Source organism: Alexandromys fortis, unplaced genomic scaffold, assembly GCF_014885135.2.
Source record: "Alexandromys fortis isolate MF-2015 unplaced genomic scaffold, M_Fortis_MF-2015_v1.1 scaffold_143, whole genome shotgun sequence".
NCBI classification, from domain to species: Eukaryota; Metazoa; Chordata; class Mammalia; order Rodentia; family Cricetidae; genus Alexandromys; species Alexandromys fortis.
The window spans coordinates 3001219-3028696 of record NW_026068044.1 but is presented as its reverse complement, the minus strand read 5'-3'; the positions used below and the strand labels follow the sequence as shown (position 1 = coordinate 3028696).

The window sequence follows — 27478 nt, the reverse complement described above, 5'->3', positions numbered from 1 at the left end:
TCATTGCGGGTGAGCGGGAGGGGCGTGGGTGGTGGGTGTCGGGATGCCGACGGGAGGGAGGTTTGATGCCAAGGTTAGTGTCTTGGCAGCCACAGAACAGGAACAGGTAGGTCTCGTGTTTAAATAGACTGACTCAATAGAAAAAAAAATTAGGGTGACGTCATCTGTTGTTATGCCCAGAATAGGTAAATGAGCAAACCTTGGGGACTTGGTGATAAAGCACGTGTTTTGCCACAGGAACTTTGTGTTGCGTGCCAGTGTTCCCTCCGTGTACGTGATTGTTTGCCGTTGTGTGGCCGTAGAACCACTCTAGAAAGAATTTCCGACACGGCATGTTTGTGTTTCGTTCTTTGTAACACTGGAGTGACCACAAGTGTTCTAGTTCTTACTTCACTAGCAAAAGGAAACTTGAAAGCGGGTGTGGTCTACACAGCCGGTCCGGGCCACCCGTAAGAAATTGTTGCCCCAGGTGAATACCCTCAGATGACCTCAAGGGCTCTCCCTGTGACCTTGCACAAGTGTGGAGCAAACAGAAAGGCGTGCCGGCAGTCAGGTGTTGCTGATGAATGAGGCTTAGCTCTTTATAATTATTTTAAATATTTATTAAGATTAAAACTAAAGTATATAAGAGTGAGCATATCTGAACTGAACAACAAAATATCCCAACGCCTGAAACTTTGGAATATCCACATAACTCCATAAATAGAAAACTCCGTACCATGCAATATCACACACAGAATTATTAAAAATGTATAAAATTGTGTTAAGACTGGGTATAAGGTGCATATAAAGCGTAAGTGAATTTTGTATTTAGTCTGGGTGCTGTTTCCAAGGTATCACATGATATGCTTTTCATAACAGCGAACTTGATGAGAATGTCTGATTGTGGCTTAGCAACACAGCGCTTTGCTATCTAAGACTCTGAAATCGAGAGTGTTCACATTTCAAACCCATAATGGGGAAACTAGAAAGGAAAATTGGCAGGAAGCACCCAGGCCCCCTGAAACAACCCTGTAGAAATGCCTGAGCTGCAGAATCTTCCCTGGTGTGACCCCAGTCCTGTAGGTGGTGCCCAGAATCGTAAATACCCGGATCCCCTGCAGAAAATGTGAGGCACAGCGGGGCTGGAGAGATGCCTCGGCAGTTCAGAGCACTGGCCCCTCTTCCAGAGAGCCAGAGTTTGCTTCCCAGCACCCACACCCAGCAGCTCTCAGGCAAGTATAATGCCGCTTCCAGAGGCTCTGGCACCCTCTTCTGGCCTCTGCAGGCACCTTCATATACAGGCGCGCATAAATTCACACAGGCACATAAACAAAAATACATAATTAAAAAAATATATATAATCTATTTCAATAGTGAGTTCTTAGGCGTCTTCTAGAGTCGGAACTCACTCCAGTTGGACAGAGAGCAGTATCCGGCCTTTAGACATGTGACTTTGGACAGTAGTTGCCAGGGGTGGTGACCCTTGACTTCAGTAGTTCCAAAGGAACAGGAGACACGGTGTTGGTCCAGACCATTGGCAGAGAATGACATCAGTGAGCAGGAAAAACATTTGCCTACAGGTTGGTAGGCAGAAGTGAGGCCACAGGAACCTGTCTACCAGCACAGGTGTGAGACTGAGAGGAAAAGGAACTATGGCTGACCTTACCCGGGACCAAGATTTGAACTTAGGTTACCCATTCGTTCTAAGAGTCACCGAGGGTTATGTCTAAAACGATGTCTTTGGCAAGCACAAGTCAACTTGGAATCACACCCACACTGCCAACTAAATTATATGAACTATCACTAAATAAATGTCCACTGAGGCTGAGCTCACAGTGCGGAACTTCAAACACATGGTTAGAAAAATGTCCACCGTCTAGAGCAGGCAAATAAACCTGCAGCCACGTCCGTACAGACAGTCCGAACTAAACTGCGTGGATTATATAAGGACAAAAATGACATGAACGTGGGAAGTGTGGGAAGAAGAGAAGGTGAGAGGGGATGGAGGAGAGCAGGTGGCAAATATGAACAAAATGCATCATATATACCTGTAGGAGACAGACGAAGGGTTTTATTTATAAAGATACCAAACTTCAAAATGAAATAGAATACGAGGAAGTGAAAGAGTAGGGAGTAAAGCGAACACCAGCATTCAGCCGAGATCTTCACATAACAAACGGGATTATCAGATGGACAATAAACAGGGTGTTGAGCACTGCTCCAGGCAGGCACAAGGGAAGAGTAAGCTGTTGTTACCCAAGTCGGCACACAGTTTAAAAGAAATTAAGCCAGTAGCATTGAAGTTAGTCATCATGATAGATTCAAGGAAATCCCACAACACTGTCCAACAACTCGCAGACCAGAGTAACTTCATGATCTTGCATTCTTGAGTTTCTTAACTCCCTAGGTTGGAGTGCAGTAAGTATTAATGAGATCCTTGGGGTTCCTGGACACGGTGTGACACAGAAAGCCTTAAGAGCAGGTGTCTATCTTAGAAGACATGCTGTGGGATTAAAGGCACCCTTGGAAAAATCCCCAGTATGCAAGCCTATGGCCAGATTAGTCGGACCCCCTAGAAAGACCCCATTGGCTTGGGGATGTAAATCCCGGAGGCTGACTGTGTGATAGTGGCCAAGTTGGACTGGGACGTCATCACCGAGCCCTACTTGGATGTTACGAACCACCTAGAAGCCCCTGTGGGTAGCAGAGAGCTTTCTTGCACACCCTGGTTTTTTACGACAGCTAGTTTATGGTTGTCTCCTCTCCCGTGTAAAGAAAGATACAGGGAAGTTGAGAGAGCCTCTGGGCCCAGAGCAGCACGGCTCCCCTGTGAGAAGCCCTGGGAGGAGGTTGGTGGTCACTCCACTGCTGCAGCCGCTGTGCTGTGTTCCCTGTGTGTGTCACCTCGTCCGGTTGTGTGTCCTGCGTCACCACCTGAGGCAGAGTTCTCTCTTCCACTAAACCCTTCCTTTATCCTGCCAATCAGCTCAGGGGCTCCCCCGTTTTACCCGAGCAGAGTGTGTCGCTGGAAGAGCTACAGGGTCAGCTCGCCCAGGCGGCCAGACTGCATCAAGAGGAGACAGAGACATACACAAACAAGATCCGTAAGGTAAATATTTCATGAGGATCCCCAGCGCATCCGCTCCCAGTGCCTCGGGAGCAATGCCACGATGCATCCTAAAATAATGCTGTCTGTTGCCTGCAGGTGCCAAGACCCATAGGCGTATAGACAGGTCATTCGGTGGAGAGGCTCCCTCTTAGATGCACCAGTGCAAACTGTCCACCTAGGTACTCTGCAGCACTTGTTTCAGTAATGTTGACTCCCCTAAGCCACGGAGAAGCCATGCGAGGACAGTCTAGAGATGCCTGGAGCCACAGAGAGTACCAAAGCTCTCACCGGCTGTTTATATTCCTGTATTGTTAACTTGTAGATCATGCACCGTAGGGATGAACAGTGATAACCAAATCTTTATAACAATATCGTGCAGTAAACATTTAAGACGGATGAATCAACTATTTGGGGGAATTTCCTAGTTAATATTTTTGGACTGCAATTTGCCCACCGATGACAAACTACAGAAAACAAGACCTTGGATAGGGAGAAATGTGGTTTCAGGAAAATCTGCAGGTGAGCAGTGATGCCCACCACTAACATGAACCAAGGGCTTTAAATGAGACCAGTCCGTGTGTCTGTCACCGTGAAGGGAGCTATCCAATAGAAACACCGACTCACCCTAAAGTGTTGCCTTCAGAAAACAGCCACTAATTGGGCTATGACCTGATTAGCTTGTAGTTATTTTTAAAATTACGTATTACGGACTAATTATCCCTTTTATCCACTAGGGGCTTCCCTGATCCAGGTGCTCCTGCCCTGGGTCTCCAAGGACACTGCCCTGCCACCTTGCATCTCATTAAGTTGTGAACTGTATCTAGATACAGAATTGCCACGGTTGTTCTCCCCTGTGCTCGTTCTTAGAAGAGAGCCGTAGCTTCGAAAGGAAGCAAAGCAGAGCCGTTGGCATCGAGTAATGTACCTTGATGCTCCAGAAACACATATGCTATGCAAAATGAGTCATTCGGTACATCCAAGGATTGTTTTGGCTGGGAATGTGTGCTGTGGGCAGGTACCTCCATGACGATCCGACCGAGAGGCTGATTAAGGGAGCGTCTGCCCTACCCTGCAGCTTAGAACATGCACAGTTGGGTACCAGACTCTTTGGTGTCTCCTCCTGTGTCTTCCCCAGCTGCACACTCCTTTCGGAAGGGTTCCCCGTAGAAGTAAAGCTTCGCATCTCATTACCAAAGAGAAAGGGTTAGGTAAGAGGGACATCTACCCCCCCCACCCCCCATGCACACATATGCACACATATGCACTCACATGCAGCCATTTTCATGGCTTCAAAAATGCTTTGAGAGGTGAGATCATCACTGGAGACGCTGGTGACACGGTAGCGGAGTCCCATTGTGGCTTAATAAAGGACTAGGTTGGAAAGCAAGCCTTCAAGGGAGGAGGCGTTCTCTTTTAGGTGTTGGAAAGAGCAAAAGGCCAGGCTCTGAGCTCTTCAGGCCCCCAGTGAACACACAAAAGATAGCAGACGGGAGAGTATGGACGGAGGTCCTCAGGTCGCCTAGGGTCTGGACAGGTGCTGCCAGGAGTCAGTTGAGCGCCTCAGAGGTCCAGCTCCCTGAACCTTGACCTTTCCGCAGCAGCGGGGAAAGTTACTGTTGTCTTCACAGCCACTGAGGTGGTCGGTCGGGGACAGAGCAGTGAGGAGCTGCAGAGCTGGGTTGCCAGTGAGGCTGTCCCCCACTTTGTGCCATCATGTCCTGGGTATAACCAGCATGGCCATTCCGAGGACTGTTGAGCGGGTGCTTCCTCTTCCAGCTCGCAATCCAGTGTAGAGCAGATGCTAGGTCCCTGCATGGCCATGTGGACCTTCTCAAGAGTATCAGCCCTCATCAGCCGTATTGCTGTCTCCACCAGGCAGCCGTAGTTGTAATCCTGTGGTTCTTGAGGATTAATCTAGCACACTTCCTTGGTCTACGCATTAAGTCAGAAGGCAGTGGTAGGGCTGCCATTCTGACCCTCATTTTGCTCTGATTCAGAAGCCCTCGGTTTCCTGTATCACTTCCACAACAATAAAGGTTATCCCTGTGTCTTTACCTGGACAGTAAGATTTTATTTGAACCTTTTGCTTAGTACTGACACAGGAATTGCTTCCTGCTTAGAAGAGCTCCGTATGGATATTTAAAAAAAGAAAAAGAAATTTAAAAAAAAAAAACCTTAGCCAGGTGTGGTGGCACATGTCTGTGGTTCAAGTGTTATAGCTACGTTTTAGGGTGAAGCGTGAGGTTTGCTTTTAACCCAAGAGGGCAGTCTGAGGGCCGTAGTGAGACCCCGTCTTAAAAAAGAAAAAGCCGAGGAACTTAATTCAGAAATGGAGAGATGGGAAGTTTTTGTTTCCCTGAGTGATGAACACATTTAATGAGCATGCATGATTGCCCAGTGGTGTACTCAGTTGAGTCCTGCGAGCTCAGGAAGACTTCTTTCTGAGCCACCCGCTCTAGTTCTGCGGCGCATAGTGGCCCTTCCGCTGTCTCAGTGTTCTCTACCAGGGCTCAAGAGGAGCCAGAAACCTCAGGAAGAGGTGGGTTTCTTATTCTTCCCTGCCATAGTAATGAGCCCCTGTGTGCCAAGCACAGGCATACAGGGGAGATGGGGTCTCCTTAAATGGCATCTGAGTCCGTCGCAAGCCATACATCCAAATAGCATTTTTCCTGGTGGGGGGTTGGAGATAATCTAAAAGCGTGGAGAGAGGCTGACAGTGAAGATGGTTGCAGTGCCTTCCTTTGAAATAGCACCTGCTTCCAAATCACAAAATTCACGGTTTGGTACATCTGGGTGTCACTAATCACCCTAACCGCGTAAGGATTCTGATGTTTCACGTCCCCTGTGTACCACTGAGGTTGGACATGGGCTGCTCTTGAGAACCGTGGTCAGGCTGGGATGGTGCGGCGGCGCAGCCTCTGGTCACAGCTGCTTCTTGCTTCTGTTCAAGATGGAGGAGGACCACCTCTACGCCTTGCGGTGGAAAGAGCTGGAGATGCACAGCCTGGCCCTGCAGAACACCCTTCACAAGCGGACCTGGAGCGACGAGAAGAATCTGCTGCAGCAGGAGCTCCGGTCCTTGAAGCAGAACATTTTCCTTTTCTATGTCAAGCTCAGGTGGCTGCTGAAACACTGGCGCCAAGGGAAGCAGATGGAGGAGGGAGGAGAGGATTTCGCGGAGGTAGGGCCGCCCGCCCGTGCAACCTATTTAGTTTGCATCTGCTTTATTCTGGACACCCCCACACCGCTGTCTTACCCATTGTGTCCTCTTGTTTTTTACTTATCTATTGCTATCAATCCAAGCCATGGGAACCGTGTCCTATCCAGGCATGCATGAAAACAAGCAAGTGTTGTACTTGGATTTGGCTCTAAGTGCTCTAAGGTCTTTAATTCCCCTCTGGAATGGTTTTGCTCATATCCCCTTTGCTGTGGGTGGATATAAATCTTTAAAGGCTATCTGGTCATCACCCCAAGGTCGAGCTCAGTGGTTTTATAAAGCAAGTGCACAAATGTGTCCCGCCCATCCCCCGGCTTTTTCAGGCTCCCTTCTGGGCCTCACAGGTCCCTTTGTCACCTCCGACATTTGTATATGTTGACCCCTTGTGTCTCAGTTCCTAGATTTAGAGAGCAGAGTTTGTTGCTTTCTATTTAGTTTTGTTTGTTTGGTATACGAGTGTCTTGCCTGCCTGTATGTCTTGTGCACCATGTGTGTGGCTGGTACCCGGGGCCTGCAGAACCCAGAAGGGACTATAAGATCTGCCTGGAACTAGAGTTATAGATGATTATGAGCTGTCAGGTGGGTGCTGGGAACTAAACCCAAGTCCCTCTCTGTGCAAGAGCTGCCTGTCTTCTTAGCCCCTGAGCTTCCTACCCCTTAGGCTTTTGTTTTTTGAAACAGGATTTTTCTGTGGAGCCTAGGCTGGCTTTGGACACAGAAGTTCTTATACCTCAGCCTCCAGACTGCTGAGATTGCAGGTGTGGGCCACTGTACTTGTCACTGACCAACTCTTTATTAGCACAAGTCAGACTTCCCTGTGACTATGCCTGTCCTGTCCCCAGTCTTGTTCTCTGTCAAAGTACAGTGACACACAGCATGGGCGACCAGTGCAGCCACACTAGCTACTAACACAGCTGCTCCTGCTTGGTGAGCAGTTGGAGCCCCTGAGCTGCTGCAGCCTTTTGCCTGTTTTTAACTCTAGTGAACACTGTGTGAATGGTAATTCTCGCTCCTCAGATTGAAGAACATCTTTAAAAATTATTTCAACCAGGTTCCCAGGGTCTGTGCTATGGAGCAACATGGCGAAGCCAAACCTAGATGTGGTTCTGAGGTTTCTTGTTGATAATACACTGGGATTCCTCCTCCTGTCATCTGTAAAGCTGCCTCTGTGAGCAGTCATCACTTACAAAGAATAGAACTGCATTCATCTTTTCTAATAAATTGAGCATCTTTGCTGCATACGTGAAAGAAGTGCAGTGAGTGAGACTAGCATCTGGGGGGGGAGTCTGGGGACCAGGTCACCTGCAGGTGAGGGCTTACCCGAGGAAAAGTCCGGGGACCAGGTCACCTGCAGGTGAGGGCTTACCCGAGGAAAAGTCCGGGGACCAGGTCACCTGCAGGTGAGGGCTTACCCGAGGAAAAGTCCGGGGACCAGGTCACCTGCAGGTGAGGGCTTACCCAAGGAGAAGTCTGGGGACCAGATCACCTGCAGTTGAGGGCTTACTCGAGGAGAAGTCTGGGGACCAGGTCACCTGCAGGTGAGGGCTTACCCAAGGAAAAGTCTGGGGACCAGATCACCTGCAGGTGAGGGCTTACCCAAGGAGAAGTCTGGGGACCAGATCACCTGCAGGTCACACAGAGTTGCAGTGTGAGGAGGAGGCTCGTGTGAGACCAGGAGTTTGGTCCCACACAGAGGTTGGTCATGGCTACTCCCACAATGAGACACTGTCTCAGGGGAAAAGTTACTCTATAGAACAAAAGGTTGTAAGCCAAGTTATGATCTTGTGTGCTTCTTTCAGAGCGAACATCCAGAGAACGTGCCTGGGTTTGCTGAGCTCGGTGTCCAGGGCGGTCACCAGACAGATGGAGCAGACCAAGACGATGCTGAGCGAGGCTGCGGCCTTCCCTTGGGAGAGCATGCCTCACGCTCTCCAGTACAGATCAGTGAACACGGATCACGGCTGCAGACTGCAGATGGGGGACCACTCAACAGGCAGGTGGGTGCCTAGCTCTAAGCCTAGCCTTCTGTACACAGAAGGAAACTAGTTGGCCATGTCTCTTGTCATCTTATTTCAAATGTTGAAGTTCCTGGGTACAGAAAAGACCAACACCTGTCTGTGTCGGGGGTAAGGTTGGGCTGTTCATCCTTGTTCATCTATTCATTGAGTTAACCCCAAACTCAGGACCAGTGTAAAGTCAAACCCATTGAGTATGTGCCCCCTTGGCTCCAGAAAATTGATCTCAGAAGGAAGATACTCATTAGACAGACTTCTAAGAAGAAGTCTTTTTATCATAGCCAGGGAACAACCTTACAGGACTTGTTGGTTGGTGTTTAACCAGGTTGTCATTGCCAACAGGACTGTGTTGGTAGCATAGGTTATAAGGAAAAATAAGGAAGTATTTGTTGAAATTCCCATCATGTACAAAGTATTTCACATTTTTCTTGGACCACTTAAAACACGCATCCAAATGAAAATTCATGGTAACGCTTTGGGAAAATAGCATTTGTGGAAAGAGGAGAGGGGGATTTGAACATTGCTAAACGTTTGGTGTCAGTGATACTACAGGCAAACCCTGAAAACCAGTCCCCCCCCCCATCAACCCCACTATTGGTGACATAAACCTTATTATTTTTATTTATTTATTTACTTTGCATTTCTATAACAAAGTGGCAGCTGTATTTGATTTGGAGACTTGAGATCCTGAGGTAGCTCTCCAAGTACTTTTCTGCGCCTATAGAAAGCCCGGGGTCCCCAGGCTGGCCGCCTGCTTGCTGGTGTAAGGGGGCAGGTTTGGCACTGGGCATGGCCCAGCCTTCCAGCCACAGCCATTCCGGATTCCTCGTGCAGTGTGTCCAGCAGCTGCTGCTTCTCGCCTGTCCCCTCTGCCCAAAGTGGTGCGGGTCAAGTGGGAGATGGCTGTCACCAGGCCTCAGTGCGGATTCCATCGAGAAAGCGATGCCTTTGTAGAGCAGCTAAGGGGAGACACACACAAATCCCAACAGTTGTCTGTACCCCACCCACCTTCGTTTTCCCTGAACAATGTGACTCAGGCTGGAGATAATAACTTTCAAAGGAGCCTCTCCTTGGAGTCATCAGGAAGTGCGTCAGCCTGCCAGAATCCCCGGGGAGAGTTGAGGTCATGGAATAAGTTTTCCAGCAGTGATCTAGTTAGAAACTAGAACGTTACAGATTGTGAACAAAGCTTTAAAATGTAGGCGTTTTATTGTGTTGAAGCGAGGCGTCGTCGGTTAGACCTCTGCAGTGTCTGTGTTTGGCCCCCATCGGTAGACAGGCCTGCCACAACTGAGATCCCGTGATGGGCATTTCCCAGGTGTGTATCCCAACACTTTGGGAGAAAAGATGCAACATGGCTGGTTTTCTAAAGAGTCGTGGAAAATGTTACCCCTGGGTGAGAAATACTGAAAAGGCCCTCAGCCGGAGCCACCCACCAGTGCTTGAATGTTCGTCTCCCCTTGCCTTCTGTGGTTACTCTTAAAAGTGGGACAGACAGACATGGGAGATTCCACTGCGAATGGCGTGCTGGAGGATGGCGTGCTGGAGGATGGGCTGATGGGGGAGTGCGCATGTCAGAACCAGGTCTGCAGCTCACTGAATCTGCCAGCCCGCCGCAGTCATGAAAGCAAATGTGTGCACGGTGGCATTCGGAAAAGGACAGGAGATTAATGAGCCCTACTGTAAGCGACAGCTGGCTCACTGAGGGTGAACATTCTCCGCTAGAAGATTCGCCTCTCTGGGAGTGGTGCGGTTATTGGCTGGGCAGCCTGGATGCAGGAGCCATTCCACTTGTCTTAAAGCGCTTCTGAGCAAAACCGTGGCCCCCACAAAGCCCTGAGAACCTCAGGGAGTGATAAGTCCCATGGGAAACAAGGCCAATCGGCTTTCCCAAGGATGAAGGAGCAAGTGATAAAATGTAACAAAACTTCTGGGGGGGGGGGCCCAGTCATGGATTTGTATCTTACTGAGCATTCTCACAGAGCGGTGCTGTAGATGGCTACATTTATTATCATAGCCAGAGAAGTTAAAAAATATCAACTGTACCGACCCACATTGAGTCAGAGCAGAAGCAAAATGCGTCAGGTTGGCAAACTTCGGTAGTGCCCACGTCCCGGCCTCCCGGTCTTTAGTTACACAGTCGCAGGGCCCTGACCTTAAACACAGCCTGCACTTTCATTCTCTCCTTGCTGCTGGGTCAAGCCGAGGCTGAGCAGGGGAGAACTGGCTGTATGGTTCACATGGGCTGGGTATGCGCTCCCTACTCTTCTTAGTCATCCCTGAGACCGAGGCCTGAAACAGAGGTGATTCACGTTGCCAGCTTGCTTTCCTGGCATGAGAGTAGTCATTTAAGTAAAGTTACTCTGACATTCAGAGGCATGACAGTTTGGACTGTGGATGTGGAGCTCCTAACGTAAGATTCCCAGCAATAGCTTAAGAAGTGTGGCTTAACATTAATCTCTAAGGCCTCATTCATCCGGCTCCCAGAGTCCTTGGTCCCCAGTCCAGCCGCAGTGTTAAAACCTTCAGGGCCTTCTTCCCTCCACTGACAGGCTTTAACTAATCCTAGCACTCGAAGCCTTGTGTTCTAGCTGTCCATGCTGCCTCTGTTTTCCCCCCAAGATAAAGAAAACGTCTAGAAAGAGCACTTCTAATAGATGAGATTAGCATGTCACGTCCCTTCCACAAGGGAGGTGCGGGGTTCCTGGTGCTCTTCAACAATGCTCCAGCGGTCCTCTGTGTTTGAGCGCCCGCCCTGGTTTCTCAGCTTGTGAGCTGGTAATTCTCCGTCTAATCTGCTTAACAGGGGCCTCTTGAAGAGGCCCCTCACCCACCTGATTGCATTCTTGGGGGACTCGTGGGTAGACACAGAACCCTCCTGGCCATGAGCCCCCGGGACATTCCCTGCTGGAAGGTAAATAAATGATTTCTGCCCGAAAGTGAGCATCGTTCCTGAGAACTCCCGCCCTAGAATACACTTACAAGGCCCATTCTTTCATCTGCAGAAAGATAATGGGTTCAGAAAAGCATGTTGAATTTCTTCTCAGCGTGACAATGAAGGCCGGAGTGACAAATGGTTTCATTAGGAGAATGCGGCTGATACACAGATCTGTCATTTTAAGATCTTGTTTGTGTTTCCTACCAATGGTGGGAGGTACGGGCCGGGGAGGCAGGACTGCCTGGAATTGATCTGTTTGCTTTTTTGAACACCACAAAAGCTCCCCTATCGTCTTTGTCTAATGGAAACTGGCATGCATGGGGTCAGGTAATCAGGGCAGCTCCCTCAGCATGGCAGAACCCCCCTGTGTCGTGAATAGCTGAAAAAATAAAAGACCATCCCCTCTGTTTTGTGACTGGCCTTTTGTGTTTCACCCCACAGTGGCAGGTCAGTATTTTCCATTCACCTTTAGATTAAGCCCATTTCCAGAGGTAATGGATGACTCACAGGTGAGCCAGGCTAAGTTCATGGTGGCTTCCTGTTCCCTTACGTACAGTTTCATGTGATGCGTACATCTCCGAAATCTCAGAGCCTAGAAAAATGGCTGGCATTGCATCCCACGTATCTCGGTCTGTGACCTTATCCATACCCCTGCTTCACTTGCTCTGAATGTACCACAGGCTCACTGGGCAATCTGGGGGACCGAAGGGCAGCCTTGAAACTGTCATAAAGTGTGACCCGGGAGCACAGACCTTCATTTTGGATTTTTGAAGTGTCCCGCCCAAGAGAGATGAACTGTGAAGGACTGGAATGCCATTAATGAAAGGAACGGGAAATAGTAAAGCCATTGCTATTAACCATCCAGTTTGAGGAGATTTGGGGAATCATGTGTTTTTGTTTTGTTTTGTTTAACTTAACCTGTGCTGAAATTTATAAACCAAAAAGTTACATAGCTAGGCTGTGGCATGAAAGGGTTAAAAAAAAATCCTCTTGTGTCCAAATGACTTTTCAGATCAAGAAATATTTATGGATCAAAGTCATGCCTATATAGCCCTGAGTGGCCTTGAACTCACAGAGACTCTCCTAGGATTGATTTGTTGTCCTTTTACCTTGCTTTGGATCACCTTTTTACTCGGAAATCTATCCCAGCAAAAGGCATCAGAAAAGACATAAGAATGGTGACTTTTTTTGGTGGCTCCAATGTTATTATTTCCCTTAACGAAGGAGACAACAGTTTCTCAGAGGTGGGATGGTTCCCCCCAACAAAATGAAAAGAAAATAACTGGGCACATTGTAATGAGACGTTTTAAATGTTTCTGCCTTGGGTTGTCTGTCCGTGGTGGAGACAAACCTAAGTTATAGTCTAGAGAGTGGGACCCTGGCATACCTGTTTGTCCTGAGCTTTAGTTCTTCCTCTATAAAATGCATCAAGATTGATAGGATAGGGGCTGGAGAGATGACTCAGAGGTTAAGAGAACTGACTGTTGTTCTGGAGGTCCTGAGTTCAATTCTCAGCAACCACATGATGGCTCACGCCCATCTATAATGAGATCTGGTGCCCAGAACACTATATAATAAATAAATAAATAAATAAATAAATAAATAAATAAAAAGATTGATAGGATATAAAAGTCATATAGATGAATAAGTTAGCACACATCCTAGCCCATAGGAAATGGTAAGTAGGGACTAGAGAGATGGCTTAGTGGTTAAGGAGCATCTCTGCTCCTCCAGAGAATTTAGATCCAATTTCCAGTATCTACATGATGGCTCACAACCGTCTATTAACGATGCATGTGGTGCATCAACATATATGCAGGCTAGACACACATACATGTAAAATACATAAAATGTCTAAAGGAAGAAATGATAAGCAGCAGTGGCTATCACTACTGGATTTATGTGCCTGCATACAAGACGTTTAGAAGACCCGTGCCCACCCGTGGCATACATGTGTGTTCATGTGTGTTCATGGCAGAAGCTGTCCTGGCTTCCTGCCACCCACACGGGGCTCTTGGGTGATAATGTTAACAAGGTTCGCTTGCTCTCATGGCCACCTTTCCCCCTGGAGTCATTTGGAGCTCATTCTCTGGTAACAAGTACTGTCCTGGGATCAGAGGGTATTGATTATGTTGGTGACTCGAACCCAAATGTGCATAGAAATATTTAGGCTTCATTTTTATCCGATCCAATATCTGCTCATGCCAAAGAGTGCCCACTTTGCTTCCAGAGGAAGCAAATTTTCAATCTGCAAAGAGGCTGCGAAGCCTTGATTTTTTAAGGTCCTTAGTGGTCACGTGACACAAGGGCTGAACCATCACATGATTCTAATGTCATTAGTAGTCATGTGGTACAGGGCTGAGCCATCACAGACCAAGCTGTTACATGATGTGGGGTTCACGGAGAAGTGTTGACTCCATGTATCACATACTTCACTGCAGTTTCTTTTATGGGAATGGAATGACTGCCCCAAAGACTAGATCAAAATTATTATGGTTATTTTCCACTTAATATTTCATTTGATTCAAAAGGTAGTGATTTTTAAAAAACCTTTATGTGCATTTTGTATGAAGGTATCTGATTCTCTAGAGTTGGAATTGTAGACATTTGTGAGCTGCCATGTGGGTGCTGGGAATTGAACCCTGCCCTCTCGAAGTGTTCTTAACCACTGAGCCATCTTTCCAGCCCAAAGGTAGTGATTTTTATTTAAGGATTTAAAGGCTAAAATAAATCTCCCAGGAAACATAGTCTTTAGAAAATCCTATGTAAAAATGAGGGTTTTTTTTATGCTGATGAGTAATTTGCCTGCAAATATATCTACACCATGTGCATGTTCTACTCAGGCACACCAGAAGAGGGTGCTGGATCCCTAGAACTGAAGTTACAGGTGGTTGTGAGCCACCCTGTGGTTGCTGGGGATCAAACCCTGGACCACTGGAAGAGCAAACAGTGCTCTTTACCCTTGAGCCATCCCCACATCCTTCCGAAGATGCACATCTCTGAAAGGACCATTGCAGCAGCTGTTCTTACCCAGGTGCCCTCATGTTTACACTTAGGTCTTCTGTCGGTACCTCTGATGTGGAGTTTTTCCTGTTCGTGAGCCTCCGTCTCCCTGAGGACTGGGGAAGCATAGTCACATTGCTGGGGTAACTGTAGATGCACTCTTAAGCCTTTTGTCACCAGTAAATACTAGTGTGGAGTATTTAATTCAGACAAACTTTCTCCCCCCCCCCCCCCCCTTCGGTTCCTAGAGACAGAATCTTACGGCATAGCCCAGGCTGGCCTGGAATCGGTCTTACTCTCCCCATGCTGGGGTTACAGGTGCTGCGTGTGAGCCTTTGTGATACAATGCCCATGCCAGCACACACTAGAACATAAATCAGAGTTTTGAAGTGTGCCTTCAAAGACTGGGCAGGGTCTGGAGCCTGGTCGCTTTTATGTGAAGTACAAACAGTAATAAGGGCAGAGTTGCGTCTTGGAATCCGCAAATGCCTGTGATGAGTAAGGTGAGCATTATTTCCCCTCCTGCTTTAATTAGGGACTCTCAGAAGCTCCCTTCCTCTCTGAGTTACCAGAAGTCAAAGAGTGACCGCCCTGTGTCTCCCAGAGTTCTTAGGCCCGCATTGATTACTTCTAGTTCAGTAGCTTGCACTGGAGCAATGGGTACCACCGCAGCCAGCCCAACTCAGAGCACAGGGTGTCTGAAGCCCCGCAGCGTTGTCCGACCGACTGGCATCAAGGGCTCCCAGTGGGATTCTAAACTAACCCTCAGGCTTGAGAGCATCCCCGTGCCTTAGGTGCCCACAGCACCAGTCCATGGTTCAGCCTCTGAACACACCTGCTCAGGGCCTTGGCGTCAGAGAGGGGACCATCTTGCCATTGTTCGGTGATTGTAGGCTCCACCCACAGGCGCCTTCTGCAGGGAACCTGGAAGGCACTGCAGCCTGAGACACTCTTAAGTGAGGTTCCCCTGGCTCTGTTCCTACAGGTTGCAGAAAATCAGCAGCTGTTCAGGGCCCTCAAGGCCCTGCTGGAGGACTTCCGCTCGGAGCTGCGGGAAGATGAGCATGCGCGGCTCCGGCTGCAGCAGCAGTACGCCAGCGACAAGGCTGCCTGGGATGTGGAGTGGGCTGTACTTAAGTGCCGCCTGGAGCAGGTACCCGCCCCTTGGGCCGCCTCCCTCCTGAACACTGTCCCCCCTCTTCCCTCTCGAGCAACCCTTGTGGACCGGGTTGGGGCAGGGAGAGGAGAGGGTCTTGAGGCTGTCCGCGAAGGGCCTCACCTCCCAAGTCCCATTGTTCACGGTAGTCTCCCTCCCGAGGGTGAATACATCTTCACCAGTAGCATTTCCTTGTGCTGTCTGCTCCTTTGGTGCTCACTGTTTAGCCCTGGCTGGACAGGAACTTGCTGTGTAGACCAGGCTGGACTGGAACTTGCTATGTAGACCAGGCTAGCCTCACCTGCTTCTCTGCTTCCCAAACGCTGAGATAAAAGGTGTGCGCCTTCGCACTGACTTCACACTGTGGTTCTGTCCCCGCTGAGAAAAGACAACAGGTGGCTGCCCTTTAGAATTTTGGAAATAATTGAAAAGATCTTCCTCTCGTGGCTTGGACACCTTGTCAAATCAAATGTCCCTTTTATATCAAAGGAACCGAGGCCCAGAAGGGGCAGCGTGCTTCAGATCTGAGTCATGGGGAGAGCCCAGGTGACCCACCTCCAGCGAGGATTTACAGTCAGCCTGGGGAGTGTGGCCCCGCCCATAGGGAGCAGCAGCCTTTGCTGAGCTGTTTCTCTGGGCGTCCCCTGCACAGTGTCTGCTGCTCCAGGGTGCTGTCAGGTCAGAAGGCAGGAACAAGGCCTGTGTGTGGCGTGTATCTTTTAGCCTTTGTTGTGAGGCAAACTATAAAGTAATTAAAACTTTATACGGATTGGCTCAGTCATGAAAGGAAAAAGTCCCCTAAGAAGGAGGAGATACCTTGTAAATAACCTCAGTCGTGATAAAAGATGGGAAGAGCCTGTCACCCTGAAGAAAATAGCTCTCCTAGGACTCCCCATGTTCACTATTCTGCCACATGACCTCCAGGTACCCTTCAAGATCACTTGCACCACCACCTGACCCAGGATGCCTCCCTAGTTTACCTGCATTACCAGTGACCCCTGGCACCCCTCAGGTTCACCTGTTCTGTGGCATAACCTTAGGGACCTCCAAGTTCACCTGTACTGCAACCGACCCTGCTGCCATCTGCCACCAGGTTCCACAAGCTCACCTGCTCTGTCTTCTGAGGTTTAAGGCTCATATCCTTGAAGAGGCAGGAACAGAGTCAGGCCCAACCTACGAAATGATAGAACCGTGGCTCTGTTTTGGTTCTCGGCTGCTCAGGAGAGGGCTTCTTACCAGATGCTCTGTTCATCCTGGTGTCCAGACTGCCAGGAGCCACAGGGGAGAAGTGTGCAAGGTTGCTCTTCCAGGAGGAGCCATTAAGTCCCTTCAGAAGTATGCAGGGGATCCATGTGGGTAAGAAGGAAGACAAACGTGTCAATGCGAGCCACTTTCAAACATTGTATGTTTGTCTCAGAGGAGCCTGAAATCCACCAGAGTGTTGGCTGCAATTAAAGCCTCAGGGGAGAACAGAGCCTTCCTTGCCAGGAAACAAGCTAGGACCTCAAGTTCAGAAGCCAGGTAGTACCACAGCCTGTTCGTCTTCTGCCCCGCCTGCTCAGGACATTTCTTCAACATACACATCCCAGGGTCAGCTTGGCCTTCTGCTTAAATACAAATCAAAAGCCCAGATATTTTCAGCAGAGCCCAAATCTCTATTTTTTTTCCTCCCAAACTAAGACCTTGCTCTAAATACTGAGGATCCAGCAACACATGGGGCAGCCTTTGCTTAGCTGGGCTTGGTGGCACATACCTGTAGAAAAACTGAGGCAGGGGGAGAATCCCAAGTCTGAGGTCATGCTTGGTAACAAACAGGAACCAATTTCAAAATAAAATCACTTGCCTTGCAAGTGTGAGGCCCATGGAAGCATCTCTGTATAGCGGAAACCAAAGCAAGACACAGCCTTTCTAGTCTGCTGAGTCAATCCTTAAGGCCTGGCACAGGCTGCTAGGCTCTTGGAAGAAAAAACTCCCCTGCAGACAGGCCAGCCTGACGGAGGTAGTTCCTCAGTTGGGGGTGTCTCTTCCCCTGCAGACAGGCCAGCCCAATGGAGGTAGTTCCTGAAGGAAGGCAGGGTAGAAAGTCAAGGCCGGAACCCAGAGAGCGGAGCTGTTGCAGAAGCCATGGGGGAGAGCTGCTTCCTGGGTCGCTCGCTCCTCATGGCTTGCTCAGCCTGCTTTCCTGTAGAACCCAGGACCACCAGCCTAGCCATGGCACTACCCACCATGGGCTGTGCCCTCCCCTCCCCCATCAATTATCAACCATAACAATAGCATGCATACTTGCTTGCAGGCCATTCCTAAAGAGGCCTCTTCTTAATTAAGATTTCCTCTTCCAAGATCTGTTTAGGTTTCTGTCAGGTGGACAGGAGCCAACCAGCCAGCACATTTATCCCGTTTGCATTTCTGCCTCAGCTGCTTAGAGGTGCCCATCTTTACCTGACTCGCATAGTTTCCGAGGAGAAGTCTGGTGTGCTCCCTGAGCACCATGAGCAGTGATCGATGGTTCTAGGAACCAAAAGCACTTAGGATGCTTCGTGGGCGCCCAGAGGAAGGAAGCCCTACATGCACACCCTAGTGCCCTTGCCTTTGCATGATACTGTTTCTCTCTGCTTTCTATCGGTTTCCTCTTTGGTAGTTCTTTGGTTTCTACATTTCACCCCTGGGTCTTTGAGAAATGTTTATTAAAGAATACTGTGTTCCATTGTTGTCCCACATCGGGGCCAAAGATACTGGACCGAGCAAGCATGGTAGCACCTACAAAGAGCTGTAGAGGCAGAAGACAGAGTGACTGAGGCTGGAAGGGAGGTAGACCCAAGGAGTCTGTTAGAGCGGTGCTCAACAATCTAGGAGATTTTATATCCGACATTCTAAATTCTGGCCTTAAAAATGAAGTTTGGTTCTTTCTCCCATGGAATCAGACCGGCTTGGCTTAGGTAGTATGCATCCCGGGATCCTGTGCAGGTATTCTGAGCTTGCTTTCTGTCTCCAATGCTGGTTTTCAGAGAGGGTGGCCCTGAGTCTTGTCTTCTTTGGCAGCTGGAAGAGAAGGCTGAGAAAAGCTTGGGAGAGCTCGACTCCTCTGCGGAGGGCAAAGGGACCTTGAAGAAGGAGAGAGAGGTCCACCAGAAGCTGCTGGCCGACAGCCACGGCCTGGTCATGGACCTGCGTTGGCAGATCCATCACCGGGAGAAGAACTGGAACCGAGAGAAGGTGGAGCTGCTGGAACGCCTGGACAGCGAGCGGCAGGAGTGGGGGCGACAGAAAGAGGAACTCCTGTGGCGGGTGGAGCAGGTAGGTGTGCCGCAGCCCCAGAGTGGGCGGCAGCTGCTGCACCCGGAGCAAGCAGCATGCAGACAGCTCATGGCCCTGGGAGCCAGGGGCACCTAGAGAAAGAAGCTTGCTGCTGTCCCCTGCCTTCCGTTGAGGGCATGCAGGGGAAGAATGAGACAGGCTATGTTTCCCGTGGCAGAGTTCTTCTCCCACGCGCCACGCGTTAGTTACTTTGGTGCACCAGAATACCCGTGAGATCAACTTAAAAGGCGTGGTTCGCGTCAGTCAGTGGTGCAGGGTGGCTGGAGCACGTGGTAGAGGCTCTCGTTCGTCTGTGCTAGACGGGCAGCACAGAGCAATACAGGAGGACTGGGCAAGCTGTAGCTCCAAGGGCACAGCCCCAGGGACCAACTTCTTCCAACTACACCCCCACCTCTTGTCCTCTACTATCTTCCAATAATGCCACCGTCTTTGAATTTGTCTAGGAATTCATTGATTTATTAGGTCAGAGCCCCCAGGATGTAGTGGCCACTGCAAACACACCCTGGTCAACGTTACTAGTTACTCATCTAGACCTTTCTCAACCCAGTGAAGTTGACAGTTCAAGGTGAACCATACTCTCGCATGACACACACCTTTTCATTGCAGAGTTTGTAGGCGGTCTACTTTTGTACAGGGACTGGGAAGGATTTTTTTTTTTTTTTTTTTTTTTTTTTTTTTTTAAGGGATTTGACTTGGAAGGGGAGGTTATTTCAGGTCATCCTCAGAAAGTTCTGCTCCTGAGTAAGCTAACACTTAGGATGCCCCGGAAGACCCGGTCATGGCGCTGGCTGCAGCCTGAATGGACTCATCACCATTAGTGAAGTAATTACCAAATTGAGTTAGAAGTCATTGTTTGCTGGCTGGGGACTGCGCCTGCTGGGGGTTTTGCTGAGCTGTGATTAGATGGAAACAGAATCCAGGGAGGTGTCTGGTAGCTCATCACCTCCCGATAAACAAACTCTGATGGATGCAGGGAGAGCATAGGAAGCTGATTTCCTCCTGCCTGGCTAATCCTTCTCTGCATTGCGTGCCCTTGGTGCGGTTTGTGTAGCTGCAGCTGGCCCAGAGTGGTGTGGAAATTCAGAAAGCTTTTTACTTCACGGTGAGAAGCGTGTGTTGAATTTCTTCCTGGCTAGATTCCTACCCCTACAGATAGATACCTTGCCTCTTCCAACCTGTCACTCTTACAAATGCCCAGAGCCTTAAGAACTGTCAGCTAGAAATGATAAAGAAAGTACAGCGTGTCTCTATTATTAATACTCGCCTGGCCGGCGTTAGTTTGAGAACCTGTTGAGAATGAGGCTCCTCCGGCCACGTGTACGGCACAGTTCTTGCGCTAAAGTTGAAGGGCCATGGTGAAGTCCAGTCCAGATTTTCAGGGACTCAGAAATGAACCACGTGATTTAAAAGTGACCCAGAGCCTCTGATTAAGGAACAGGAGAGAGGAAGCACCCTAGGGACAGAAGGGGCAGAGGCTTTTCTGGGTTCAGTCACCTTGCTAATATTTGATATGGCTCCATTTCAAAATTCTCCAAATACTTCCAAGAGGAAAGTCCTCACTTCCTGTGTGGTTTGGAAATCCAGCCCTGTGAAGAATCTGCCAGACTGTGCCTAGCATCTGTACTCTGTTGAGGGGCCTGCCGCGCGGCAGAACGGCATGTGTTCCTATAAAATGATTGCCGTTTTGTCGCACCCGACTTGACTTTTTCTGAGGGGGTGTGAGCAGATGCCTCTGCCCCAGATGGAGTTCTGATTCAGACCAAAGAATGATTCCCCCCAGATCTAGTTTAGTGACCCACCTAGGAGGAAAGTTTTTTTCTGGAGCCTGGGTGGCTCCCAGGTGGAAACCGCACCGAAGAGCCCACCGTAGCGCCAATGATTCACGTGAGCTGCATCACTGGTGCACAAACTGCAGGCGTCTCAGCCCACAGGCAGCTCAACCCCTGGCAGCTCCTTCCCTCCCCCACAACTGTTACCGCTTATGTAACCTTGCGGAGGACTCTTGGTGAATCCATGTCTAATTTTCTGTGCTTCTTGGGCCCTGTAAATTGCATGAAGCTTTCTCCTCCCTCCAAGAGGCTGGGCTTTATCTCCTAGGAAGAATAAGAAGGCTGTGGTGATATGTTGTTTGTGTTTTAACCAATAAAGCTTGCCTGAAGAGCAGAGCTCGCCACTAGTTAACCATAGAGGTAGCACACACCTTTCATCCCAGCATTTCGAAGGCAGAGGCAGAGGGATCTCTCTGAGTTTTAAGGCTACCCTGGGCCACACTAGATCAACCCAGCCTAAAAGAGAACCAGCCAGGCGGTGGAGGCTCACACCTTTGATCCCAGCACTAGAGAGGTGGAGACAGGAGTGATATGTCTGGGTGAAGAGAGGACTGTAAGACAGGAAGTGACAGGGCCACAGCGTTCTGTCTGAGCATTCAGTTTGATGACTCGCAGAGGCAGGATACCCCATGTCTGGGAGTTTCGCAGAGCTAAGAACTAGTGGCTGCTGCTCTGCTTCTCTGATCTTTCAGCTTTCACCCCTAATAACTGACTCTGGGTTTTTGTTATTTTATTATATAAGATCAGGTAGAATTTGTACTACAGCAAGCCTTTGCAGCCTGGTTCCAGGGAACCTGCACTCTTGGTCACTGCTTGTATTGTTTACCTCGAGTGTCCCTGCTACACCCTATGAGACCATTGTGCCCCCTGTCATGGGCCTTTGGGGTCCCCTTTTCTTGCTCATTGCCGCTCATCCATCCTGTCTCTGACTTCTTCAGTTTTGAAAGTCGTACTTACTGTCAGTCAAACAGGTATCTGAGATCTGTGTTTTTCTTTGGAGAATGAGGAATTTTTAGCAAAGAAAAATTTGGTTAGACACATGTGATAACCCTCAGTTTCTGAGGCAACAGTGACCCAGGGCTGAGCTGCCACCTCACTTTGATACCGTTTTTAGGCAATAAAAGCAAGGACCAGGAGCTGAACTTGATTGCCGTGTCTTACGCGTGGCCGCAGCCTGGTGTTTCAGGTGTCCCCCTGGTCCTCACACCTGTGCTGTAGGTCTGCATAGGCTTCCCTGCTCATCAGACGGGTCCCCAGTGAAAAGATGCTGAACGCATGCAGACGTGGCTTTGAGGACTCGGTCTAGCCTTTCCCCTGGAGCAGTCAGCATTGGAAAGTATTATTCTTTTAAAGCGGGTGTGTGTGTAGACAAACACAGGACAGACAAGACACGCACGAAAGGAGAAGACATAGACACGCGGCTCCCACGTGGGTGCACTTAAATGGGGGGAGGGGGACACGATAAGGGACAGGTGTGCAAGACACACAAGGGTAAGGGGCAAGAGAGCGAGACCTCGTGGAAGCTCGCTTTTTAACGGGAAGCGCAAGGGTATCTGGGAGAAATGTCCTGCACCTGTGTGCGCCCGCACGCGCGCGTGCGCAGGTGTCCGTAATCCAGGAGGAATCTGGGAGCTGTAGTTTCCAAAAGGAACAACAGAAAGGGCTTCCGAACACCAGCGCAGTAGCTGTCAGCATTTTGTGAAAGAGCAGGCCAGCTCTGACGCGCAGGGAGAGGTCGGCACGAGGGGAACCGCGCACAGCTCTCACCAGTTGCTTGCTGCTCTAATGTCTAGCTGCACATTCCACAGATGAGTGTTCCTCGCGGTGTCCCCCCCCCCAATATCTGACCCCCAGAGAAGCCATATAGCATTGGCTATGAGATCTCGATACAGACAGCTAAGGAAGCAACAGTAAATCCATTTTCCACTCCCGGAACATGTGCTTCATACTCGCCCAGTGACAGTAAACTCACGCATAATCTCTACACCACACGATGCCGCGGTCTGTGTGGCAAAGGATTGTGGGAATGTGGCTACGGTCACTCGGCGCGTCTCATCTCTCGTGGTAGAACTCTCAACATTCCGCAGATGAGTGTTCCTCGCGGTGTCCCCCCCCCCAATATCTGACCCCCAGAGAAGCCATATAGCATTGGCTATGAGATCTCGATACAGACAGCTAAGGAAGCAACAGTAAATCCATTTTCCACTCCCGGAACATGTGCTTCATACTCGCCCAGTGACAGTAAACTCACGCATAATCTCTACACCACACGATGCCGCGGTCTGTGTGGCAAAGGATTGTGGGAATGTGGCTACGGTCACTCGGCGCGTCTCATCTCTCGTGGTAGAACTCTCAACCCATGTGTGTTGGGGGGGGTCAGTTACCGTTTATGGGGCCACAGTGGATTTCTCCGTAGCCACTGCCACGGAATGTCTCTATATTTGTACTTAGGGAGCTAAAAGAGGAACGATTCTGTTACCTGTTCTCCTTCCACTTCATTTTCTCAAGTCAACTGCCGTGAGAACCCGAGCAGCCGGGCACCCTCTAAACCTCTTCCCAGGGTGACCTTTTTCTTTTCACCCTCTGTAAGGTGACGCTCTTGAGAGTCTGTCGTGCTCAATTATTTGAAATACAAGCCTGTTAAATTTTCCATTTACATTAAATGCATTCTACTGCAAGATCGCAAGTACAGTCGGCGTGTGGCCCCGGGAAACCCTACCCGGTCAGGACCCACTAGACTATTGCAGCGGCACGCAAGCATCTCGGCCGCAGGGACTGCCAGCTCTGGCCGCTTCTTCGGCTTGGTTTTTTAGGAAACCTGACACTTAGCAGCCCCGGTGCAAACGGCTGCTGGCTGCCTGGGTTTATTTTTGCAGCCCCACTTGAGTGAGCTAGGTTGTGTTTGTTCGTAGCTCTCTTTAGTCGTTCCTTCTCCCCCTTCACACACACCCTCGGTGCCCATTTACAGCATCCAGTGTGATGCTTGCATTTTAATTCTTTGCCCAAAATACCCTGGGAGATGATCATGTGTTAAACTCAGCTGCGCTGACATGCGTTAGAGAAATATAATAAAAAGCTTTCCTTTTTATAGATTTTTTTTTAAATAAAGTATTTAGCATCATTAAGGGAACTGCGAAGAAATGTGTCCTTAGGGAGGGGGAGGAGAGGGTAGAGGGGACCGAGCTCGAATCTGGAGTAATCTGTTCTCTCCCTGATTTAACATCGAGCCTGCCGCAGACCGGCATCTAAGATTTTGCTGCTGACAGGGACCCCCATCTTCTCATGGACTAGCAATGATGCTCAGAGACATTTAATTAGAAAAGCGAGTTGTGGGTCCTTCTGTCCTGTCCAGCTTCCTCCTGAGCATTCACAAGCCATGCTTCTCTGCAAGCTCATGGATGAAGGCTCAGATTGGGTTTCAGAGATGCAACTGGTAAAGATGCTCTTTAAAAACCAGTCTGGGGAAGCTCCACCATGAGTAAATCCAGTCCCAGAAGCCAACCCAGGACACTGGCAGACCAGGATTGAGCCAGCGACCTGACCCAGAGTCAGCAATCTCCACCAGAACCGGAGTGGGACAGAACCAGTTACCTAGGACAGAGCGCGAACAAGCTCCCCTGGGTGCAGAAGTCAGGAGCAAATCCAGCCCCTGGAGCCAAACCTGTCCTGGGACACTGGCGGAGCAGGATTGAGCCAGTGACCGGATCCAGAGTCAGCGATCTCCACCAGAACAGGTGCAAAATTCTTCAAAGAACTCGAAAGAACGGTACTCAACTAAATATGGAAAAGCAAAAAAAAAAAACCGCAGGATAGCCAAAACAATCCTGTACAATAAAAGAACTTCTGGAGGCATCACAATCCCTGACTTCAAACTCTACTACAGAGCTACAGTACTGAAAACAGCCTGGTACTGGCATAAGAACAGACAGGAGGATCAATGGAACTTAATAGAAGACCCAGATATCAATCCACACATCTTCAAACACCTGATTTTTGACAAAGAAGCAAAAAATGTCAAATGGGGGTAAAAAGCATATTTAACAAGTGGTGCTGGCATAAATGGATATCAACATGTAGAAGAATGAAAATAGACCCATATCTATCACCATGCACAAAACTCAAGTCCAGATGAATCAAAGACCTCAACATAGAGCCAGCCACACTGAACCTTAAAAAAGAGAAAGTGGGAAGTACACTTGAACACATTCGCACAGGAGACCACTTTCTAAATAGAACCCCAGCAGCACAGACACTGAGAGAAACAATTAAATGGGACCTCCTGAAACTGAAAAGCTGCTGTAAAGCAAATGACATGGTCAACAAGGCAAAACGACAGCCTTCAGAATGGGAAAAGATCTTCACTAACCCCACATCAGACAGAGGTTTGATCTCCAAATATACAAAGAACTCAAGAAGTTGGTCATCAAAATAATAAATAATCCAATTAAAAATGGGGTACAGACCTAAACAGAGAACTCTCAACAAATGAATCTAAAATGACTGAAAGACACTTAAGGAAATGTCCAACATCCTTAGTCATCAGAGAAATGCAAATCAAAACAACTCTGAGATTCTGTCTTACATCTGAAAGAATGGCCAAGATCAAAAACACTGATGACAACTTTTGCTGGAGAGATTGTGGGGCAAAGGGAACACTTCTGCATTGTTGGTGGGAATGCAAGCTAGTACAGCCCCTTTGGATGTCAATGTGGTGATTTCTCAGAAAACTAGGAAACAACCTTCTTCAAACACTTTTAGGTATATATCCAAAGGATGCTCAATCGTACCACAAGGACATATGCTCAGCTATATTCATAGCAGCTTTGTTTGTCATAGCCAGAACCTGAAAACAACCTAAATGTCCCTTGATCAAAGAATGGATAAGGAAAATGTGGCACATTTACACAATGGAGTACTGCACAGCAGAAAAAAATAACATCTTGAATTTTGCAGGAAAATGGATGGAGCTAGAAAACATTATTTTGAGTGAGGTAACCCAGGCCCCGAAAGAAAATTAGCACATGTACTCACTCATGTTTTTAAACATAAAGCAAAGAAAGCCAGCCTACAAACCACAATCCCAGAGAACTTAGACAATGAGAACACTAAGAGAGACTTATATAGATCTACATGGGAAGAAGAAAGTAGAAAAGAAAAAAATCTCCCGAGTAAATTGGAAGCACAGGGACCTTGGGGGAGGGTTGTAGGAGGGAGGGGAGAGGCAGGGAGGGGAGCAGAGAAAAATGTAGCACTCAATAAATATAAAAAAATTTAATAAAAAAATAATCAGTCTGGGTTTGAGGGATTTTTAAAAAAAAAAAAAAACTTCCTTCGTCATCTCAGCCCTTGAGGACTGGATATCTTGAGTTGGCCACGCTTTCCAGTGAAATGAAAATGTCATTCTGGTCGTTGGATAATTTACTTATTCAAGAGAACAGCCAGTTTAGGAGGGTGAGCACGTAATCATATTAGAAAGTCCTAGGTGAGAGTAGCTTCAGGCCTCGATTGCACTCTCTATAGGTATTTAGAAAGAGGGAGGCAGTAAGTAAGAGGGACGCCACCCGTGAGCCACATCTCTGGGACATCCCATCAGTCCTCAGTGATTTTTATATGGCTGTCTGATAAAATACTCCACTTAAGATCTCCCACTGGAAGAAAGGTGCTTGTTGGCCCAGTGAGTGCACCTGCCAGGCCCCCTGCTGCTCACCTGTTTCCAAGAGCTGGGAAACCAGTTTTGCTTGCAAAGCAGCAAGCCACCCTCCGCAGCTGCAGCCCCGCCTTCTTCAATTGCTGGGAACCAGATCAGGGCTTTGCACGTGCTTGGCAAGTGCTCCCCCACTAACTGTACCCCCAGCCCTTTCATCGACACGCCAAGTGACCCATCTTTACCCGTTACTACTTGAGTTTACCAAGTCAGGCCAAAAAGTGTTCCAGGTCTTTAGTCGTCTTTATAGCTAAGTTTTAACTCTCTCTAGCAAAGTTAGCGTCGTCTTGAGCACCATGTGACTACAATCCAGTTCAGTCCCTCGGTTCTGTATCGAATTTGTTATCTGCCTTGGGTCAGGTAGGAAAATGGAGTTTGCTAAAGTTCTGGAGGTTCCTGTGAAAGAAATATTAAACACGATGCTTGTTCCCCTTAAACTTGAACCCAAAATGTCTTAATTTCCCGTAAGCACAATAATTGATCAATTATATGAGTACAACAGAAATGAAGAAGACAGTAGCGAAAACCCTCAAAACACAAATATTTGCGGCAGGAAGATTCTGCAGTCCAGGTAAAGTGTGCTTCTCTCTAGGAAGCATTTGTGGTACGGTGCGACATCTTGAACCTGATGCCATGCCATTAAGCACATTTGATTCTAAAAAGTCTTTTCAGGTAGACACGTAATTCAACATAGTGGAGAAAGGATGGGCTTAGCAAAATTGTCACACTGGAAAGGGAGGCTTATTGTTTCCGTTTTGACACTCAGTTGCAGAAAGAGAACAGCCCCCGGAGAAGCGGCAGTTTCCTCTGCAGTCAAAAGGAAGACGACGCCCGCCCTTTTCCACACCAAGGAGACCTCCGTGCTCCCCGGCCTGTGTCCATGTGGCCCTGTGCAGACACTGATTCCATCCCATTTGAAGACCGGCCGCTTTCCAAACTGAAGGAGTCGGACCGGTGCTCGGCCAGCGAGAACCTGTACTTGGACGCTTTGTCCATGGACGATGACCCAGAGGATCCTCCACCCCTCAGGAACTGCCTTGCCAAGGTCAGCCTGGGTTTGTCCTCTGAGGTTACAGCAGCAGGAGGGAGCCAACATGCTGTGCAGCCAGTGTCTGGCAGTTCCCTCCCGGCAAGTTAGTGCCCCAGACCACGACCCTACTCCCGTGGTCAGTTTAACCTAGCCCTCTTGTTCTGGGTTCAGAAATGCTGG

The 27478-nt window shown here is 48.8% G+C and overlaps 1 protein-coding gene across 2 annotated transcripts in view; it reads left to right on the top strand.

Annotated features, from left to right (window-relative positions):
* Positions 1 to 27478, top strand: part of Mtcl1 (microtubule crosslinking factor 1) — a 49568-nt gene that overhangs the window by 9183 nt on the left and 12907 nt on the right. The window contains exons 4-9 of one of the 2 annotated variants that reach the window (XM_050166217.1): positions 2999 to 3091; positions 6042 to 6272; positions 8108 to 8305; positions 15250 to 15417; positions 18460 to 18714; positions 27035 to 27313. In XM_050166217.1, the coding sequence (XP_050022174.1) occupies positions 2999 to 3091; positions 6042 to 6272; positions 8108 to 8305; positions 15250 to 15417; positions 18460 to 18714; positions 27035 to 27313 (1224 nt within the window). The remainder of the gene's footprint in view (positions 1 to 2998; positions 3092 to 6041; positions 6273 to 8107; positions 8306 to 15249; positions 15418 to 18459; positions 18715 to 27034; positions 27314 to 27478) is intronic. The other variant, XM_050166218.1, reaches the window with a different exon arrangement.